Source organism: Gobio gobio (assembly GCF_949357685.1).
Source record: "Gobio gobio genome assembly, chromosome: 16".
NCBI classification, from domain to species: Eukaryota; Metazoa; Chordata; class Actinopteri; order Cypriniformes; family Gobionidae; genus Gobio; species Gobio gobio.
This window is the reverse complement of record NC_137109.1, coordinates 7,167,596-7,174,446: the sequence shown is the minus strand read 5'-3', so window position 1 is coordinate 7,174,446 and position 6,851 is coordinate 7,167,596. Positions and strand designations below refer to the sequence as shown.

Sequence of the window (6,851 nt, the reverse complement as noted above, 5' to 3'; positions counted from 1 at the left end):
ATTATGTTTTGTTAACACTGTAACAAAAACCACAAACTCACTTAAAAAGCCAAGAGTCAAGCTGCCCAACCAAAGCAAACACTGATCACCATAATGGTGACCACACAATAAAACATCAACATCTAAACCTCTGTTAATTCTCAATAAGAGCTTCTATAGACGTCTTTCAGGGTTGGAGCCAAACTCTGCAGGACAGAGACTCTCCAGGACTGAACTTGCCTGCCAATGGTATAATTGTACCCTAAGGACCAATTATGCTCCTTTAAAGGGTACAGTTATACATTTTGTTCCCCAAGGAACTGTACCTTCCTCCACTGTACCTTTTTTTTTTTTCTGAGAGTGTAGTGTAGTGTAAGAAAGACTCAATTCAGAGTTGGGGAGTGTTTTGAACTCGATGAAACTGTCGAGAACCATATAAAAATCACTGTGCTCTGGATTCTCTTCTCTTTAGTCTTCAAAGCAACCATGAATTGGGCTTCGTTTTATGCCGTGATCAGTGGAGTGAACAGGCATTCGACAGGCATCGGGCGCATCTGGCTGTCCGTCATCTTCATCTTCCGCATCATGGTGCTGGTGGTGGCAGCTGAGAGCGTGTGGGGAGACGAGAAGGCCGGATTTACCTGCAACACTCAGCAGCCCGGCTGCAACAGCGTGTGCTACGACCAGTTCTTCCCCATCTCTCACATCCGTCTCTGGGCTCTGCAGCTCATCCTGGTGTCCACGCCGGCCCTGCTGGTCGCCATGCACGTCGCACATCGGCGGCACATCGAGAAAAAGATCCTCAAGCTGTCCGGCCGGGGTAGCGAAAAGGACTTCGAGGCCATAAAGAGACAGAAGTTCGAGATCTCCGGTGCTCTGTGGTGGACTTACATGATAAGCATCATTTTCCGCATCATTTTGGAGGTGGTTTTCTTGTATATTTTTTACTTCATCTACCCAGATATCAAGATGGTCCGTCTTGTGAAGTGTGACTCCTACCCCTGTCCCAATACAGTGGACTGTTTTGTGTCCCGTCCCACAGAGAAGACCATTTTTACGGTCTTCATGCTGGCGGTGTCTGGAGTGTGTGTCTTGCTAAACATTGCAGAGGTTATGTATTTAATAAGTCGGGCGTGTATCAAAGCTGTGAGTCAACCTAAAGGACCGTGGCTCACTCAAAAACTGGCAACCTACAAGCAGAATGAAATAAATCAGCTGATATCAGAGCACTCGTTCAAGCCTCGAATCAATGTTGGGCGGAAACCTCCCACAGATAAGAGCGAGCGCTGCTCTGCTTTCTAGACTAGAGGTTTCATCCAACTATCAGTAATTAATGATGTCTATAATCATATTAATATAGTCAGTGATTTACTTCTGCTCTACATGTGTTTGCAGGGCTTCTCAACTCTGGTCCTTGAGGTCCACTTTCCAAATCAAACTCACCTGAACAAGCTAAAGCTCTTCAGGATTACTAGAAAGCCACAGCCAGGTGAGTTTGATCAAGGTTGAACACTGCAGGAAAGTGGACCTCGAGGGCCAAAGTTGGCCGCATTTACACCGCAGGTCTTGATGCACAATTCCGATTGGGTGACGACCCGCTTACATCGTCTTTTAAAAGCGACCCGTATCTGATATTTGCATTTACACTATACACTGGCGAAACAGCTCAACATGGCAGACGCAAATGCACGTATCCGGATTTATTACCACATATGAGTGAGGCCTGAATCCGATCTGAGGATATCGGAATTCATGCGTTTTTTTCCTGCTTACACGTTCACGTCATATCCGATCTGTGTCAAACGAGAAATCGGAAATTGGGTCACTTGAACCATGCAGTGTAAATGGGGCCAAAGTTGAGAACCCTTGGTTTAGTGGGCCCTCTACATGTGAGAAGTGATCATGGGGAGATAAATGCTGGAGAACTGTCAAATATTACAAGTATCCGTCTTATTCCAAAAAGCAAAAGAAATGGGAGGACTAATGGGGCGGTCACACTGACTAGGCATCATGGGCCTCGTTTGTAAAATGTTGCACTGAAACCATCCAACATTTGATCTCAAATCTGCATGCGAGTGCGAACGTATGCACAAAAAACCCTGTGTACACAATCCGTGCATTGTTCCTTCAGTCATTTTTTTATTTAACATTGAAAGTAGGAAAATGAGAAAACGGCTCGTTTTTAATTTTTTTAAAGAAAAAACAAGATTTCGGCTTGATTTTTCAGTCCTGAAAATACGGCAGGATATAGCCAATTATTTTGCGGACCCCTGGCACTTTGCTGGTCTAAAATCGCTGGTCTACACCATAGACTGTAAAAAAATATGGACGTAGTGTCCGTGACGTCACCCATAGGATTCTGAAGAGCCGTTCTGAAGCGTAAAGTAGGATCGAGCTGGGGGTGCGTTTCCTGTACAACGACGTAACTCGCTGCTTAACTACCATAGGACGATGCATCGTTGAAGAAATCAACTAGCTAGTCACGACTGTTTCCCGAAACCGTATTGTCACAAATCTGACATTCAACCTCGTTGGTTAATGATGTCACGCAGGTGGTGGAGCAATAACTGCTTTTAATTCATTATTTTGAGATCGAATTCATGCTAGATTTTTTGCTATAAATTATGGACATCTTATGTTTCTCAGCTATTTTGCTTTATTTCCAGATTCAATCATTGGCTCGTCCTTCCGTACTAGAGCACGTCTGCACATGCGCACTCTTCAAAAACGTTGCTTTAAATCTCTTGACAAACTTAAAAAGACATAAATTACATTTGTATGTATTCGAAATAAAAGATATAGATCGTACTGAATGTCAGCTTGCTTATTTTGCTCAAGATAAGGATTTATTAAGTACACGTCATGCAAACAAGAAACTCTGCTTCTAACCACAGGTCGAGAGCTGTTGCTCAGTCCACAAAAGTTTGCGATGCTGTTCGCGAATGTTCGTTGGAACGATGGTTTCGGGAAACACGACTGGTTGAACTATGTTGATAACAACGGAACTTGCGCGTCGCTCCCAGATAACAGAAAATTGGCAAAGAGGCGGGACGTGGGCGGAGCTGAGGTGATGACTAACAGACAGCAGATAAACGGCAATCCACCTGTCACTCAAAGTGGCCACGCCCTTAATTATGCAAAACTTTTATGCTTTATATAATGGAAACGAATGAGTTATAAAATTATTCACCCCCCTCACAGTTGTCATGAAGGGCAAAATTAGCCGTATAGACCAAAACCACAATGTCCCAGACTGTAAACATGTGTTCTTCTGCTGTAAAGTTGGGCATTTTAACATGAGCTCAATGAGATTCTGCTCCTTCTGGAGTCTGTCTCTAGTGGCCAGTCCATGAATTGCAGTTTAAGTCACTTCCGTATTGGCTTCAAGAGAAACTGCGGGAGGTGCAGCTTGCTCTACACAGAAGAAAGTCCTGTCTAGGATCTTCCCCGGTACGGGTTGTGTCGAGGCTTCCGTTAGTCTGGTTGTTTGATGAATAAAAGATTAAATGTAGCTGCAATAAACGCGTTAAGAATCCGTACAGCTGTAGCAGCGCAGGACTTTTATTCTGCTGTTCGGAACTGAGGAAGAACCGATGACGGAATAGTTTGATCTACGGCTGACCAATCAGCAGAGAGGGGTGTATAATTCCCGCCCACGTGTAGAAATCGAATGTTCAAACTTTTTATACATTTTTCTACATCTGAACATAAAAAAATCAATCCAAGAAAAAAAAAGAAACACAAGCTGTTGTTCTCTCATTTTTCTACTTTCAATATTAAATGAAAAAAACGACAATCGCCAACGATGTTGAAATTGTGCGCAGCTTAATTCAGATCTCCGCCTTGTAAACGCAGCCGAATTAATATCACAAACATATAAAAGATCACCAGTCAACATCCAAATGCTTTACTTGAGAACAGTGAGCAGCAATAATTGCTATGATTTGCAAATACCTGCAGTTCTCCGACTCTCTGCCACAAGGAAAAGTGTGTATGTCTGCTCAGATCCTGACATGGCGCTAAGCGCTTTTCCATGTCAAAGACGTTTTTATAAATCCAAGTGTGCCACATGAGTCCTGAAAACTGAAGCCAAAGAGTCTCGATCGCCCCCAGGTGGCTGGTCCCAGTAAAGCTCATAAACCCCACCCTCTCCATGTAATGTAATGGGACGTGAGACAAACTAAACATTCAAATTACACTTCAAATACATTTTTTCAAAAGATGGTTTCTGTAATTTTAGGCAGTTTTTATCAACCTGATGTTACTTCAAGTGTTCGTTCTTTAAATAGGTTTGGTTTTAGTTAGTTATTTGATGCTATAAAAACGGGGGTGTGACGTCATGATTGACAGCTGAGATTGACGGCTTCTCTGAGCGAAGTAGTCACTAGCCGTGTTTCCATTACAGATTTACGCAAAACTTTTGTGATATTTTCTAAATGTTGATAAAAACCAAACTTACACTTTTTCCATTAGCCGATGTTATGCAACTAAAACTTTTTTTCCTCTCACCATAAGTCATTCCACAAATGATGCCACGTATGTTGGTAGTTTTATGTATATCCCAGCCACTGCTACATTATTTTTAATGGATTGAGACGTAGGCGTGTTATCCAAGCATTAATGGCAAGGAAAGCCCCTTATACTGGAGCATGAGGTGTTTGTGGGTGTTTTCCCGCATATCGGCTTCAAGGTCTTCATGATCATTTGTGGCATTTCTATGTTGTCTAGAGTCCAGTCTTCCTGTAAGTTTAATAAAGGACTCGGTCTTGTCTTCCGTCCAAACATACCGTCATCTGTAAAGAATGATCGACTTTTACGTACGCCAGATGACCTGTAAATGCAGAAAAACTGTTTACATTGTAGTTTTGCGAAAATGTCCTTTCTCAAATTGCCTGAAAAACCACCTTATGCGAGCGTAAAAAACTTTTTTGCAATATATGTGAGTTTTTGCGAAATTTACACGTTTCCATTGGGCGTATTTAAGGGTAATGGAAAAGCGGCTACTGAGGCGCCAACGGACAAATTTGGGAATTTTGGGAGGAGATTGGAGCTTTAACTTTAATTGTAAATTTCCATAACGTTGATTAGGCGGGAATGTGGGCGGGACCTTGATATCACAACTCCACTTGACTCGAGACCCAAGATGTCAGCGCCATATTTAAACACTGGCGGCTTCACTTACATCAACGGAAGAGAGTGAAGGGGGCGGCGTCCATCTTTTTTTACTGTCTATGGCGTGGACTCAAACCTGTGCATATGCACGTTTTATAAACGAGGCCCCAGATTTCATGGACTTCCATCCATATGTACACAAACACTGAAGAGCGTATCGATTTTTCTTTTGCTTCCGCACTAAAGTTTGGTGACCTGCAAAGAGATTTGACCAATAGAGGGTCTATTTATCACACATTGACATAGCTCAACATGTTGCATGAAAGTGTAGATAGTATGTGTTAACATTTTTATTTTATTGTATGTTATTTAAAATGTATTATTTATTGACAACAGTAGCCCTCGACTCTACACAGGACAAGCGGTCGGCTTAATTGAGTGGTGGGATAATAACGAAGCATGGATTGTCGGATCCGCACACTAGCACAGGTTCAAATCCCACACTTTAACGCTGCATTCACACTGGGCGTCGGCATTTGACCGTCAAAGTGACAACAGCCAATCACCAATTACTTTTCACGAACCCAATTGGCTAGCGTCTGCACTAGGGTATTTGCATAGGCGATCTGATTGGCTGATGCCAGCGTTGGCGCTTAAAAAGTTGAAGAGTCACCCATTCAAGGTAAATGAGAAGCGTTGACGCCGACGCCCTGTGTGAATGCACCATGATAGTATTTACCTAACTTAATAAAATAGGTTGTGTGCTTGAGGAATGATTACCTCAAAATGTAAAAACATATTCAATTTGGGGGTACTTTATTTAAATTAAATACATACACCTTTTTAGCCATTGTCACGTGCCAGTGATTATCCCTCGTTTGCCGACCCCTGCCCAAGAGTGACATCATATCCTGTAGCCCATATTGGTTTATACTGTATATTTTGATGGCCTATAATGTTGAAGTATACTGTGTAGTATGACCACCCCTTAAGAATGCTACATTGACAAAATAGAACATTTTGATTGTGTTTATCGTTGTATGTTTAGCCGCGTTTCCACCCAGGAACTAGGGACTTTGGGGTGGCACTCAGTGTGTTTCGACCGCAGGGATCAGGGTCTAAATGAAGTTCCGAGTAAATATTTCCCCCTCAAAATGTCCCTGCTCGCGAGGTAGTACTTTTTCAAAGTTCAGGAGCTTTTGGGGGTGGGCTTGCTGATTGGTCAAGTTCACACAGCATTTTATTTCAACCACCATTTTGTTGCGGAGTAATGCTGCGTTCACACCGAACGCGAATTGAGCGTCAAATTCGCTTCTATCGCATCTATTTGGACGCTTGAACATTTTGATTCTACTCGAGCGTCCAATAAGTTTTGCATTAGTATTGGTTTTTCTATAAGGCGAGCGTTTGAAGTGGAATACATGCGCGTTCGAGGCGAAATCCGCTTCTTGTGGGAGGGGCAAGTGCTAGCATGGTTGTCTGTTTGCAAGATGGCTAATGTTGATGGAACATTCATCGAGAGAGTCACCGCTCTGTATTTGCTCTGGAGAGCAGAAGCGTAGGGGTCATCATCGCCATACTTGGGCCCACTAGACCCTCCAGAGACGAACCCAGTTTGGAGAGTTTCAACACTTGCTCCAGGAGCTTCCGCCTTCAAGGGAACCTTTTGTCCCGCATCGGAGCAAGGATCACCCTCCAGGACTGAATGAGTGACTCCGGACGGGCCTGCCCCCGTTTATCATGTCACTTCACCATGTGAG

At 43.1% G+C, this 6,851-nt stretch overlaps 1 protein-coding gene across 1 annotated transcript; it reads left to right on the top strand.

Moving 5' to 3' along the window:
• The first annotated feature begins 315 nt into the window (after positions 1-315).
• On the top strand, positions 316-3,677 carry gjb1b (gap junction protein beta 1b). Its single transcript, XM_079838545.1, has one exon. It carries the CDS (start codon positions 466-468, stop codon positions 1,279-1,281), a length of 816 nt encoding a protein of 271 aa, XP_079694671.1. The 5' UTR covers positions 316-465; the 3' UTR covers positions 1,282-3,677.
• The last annotated feature ends 3,174 nt before the right edge of the window (positions 3,678-6,851 follow it).

Coding starts and splice junctions, on each gene's coding strand:
- gjb1b (XM_079838545.1), top strand. CDS start 466: ATGAATTGGGCTTCGTTTTATGCCGTGATCAGTGGAGTGAACAGGCAT.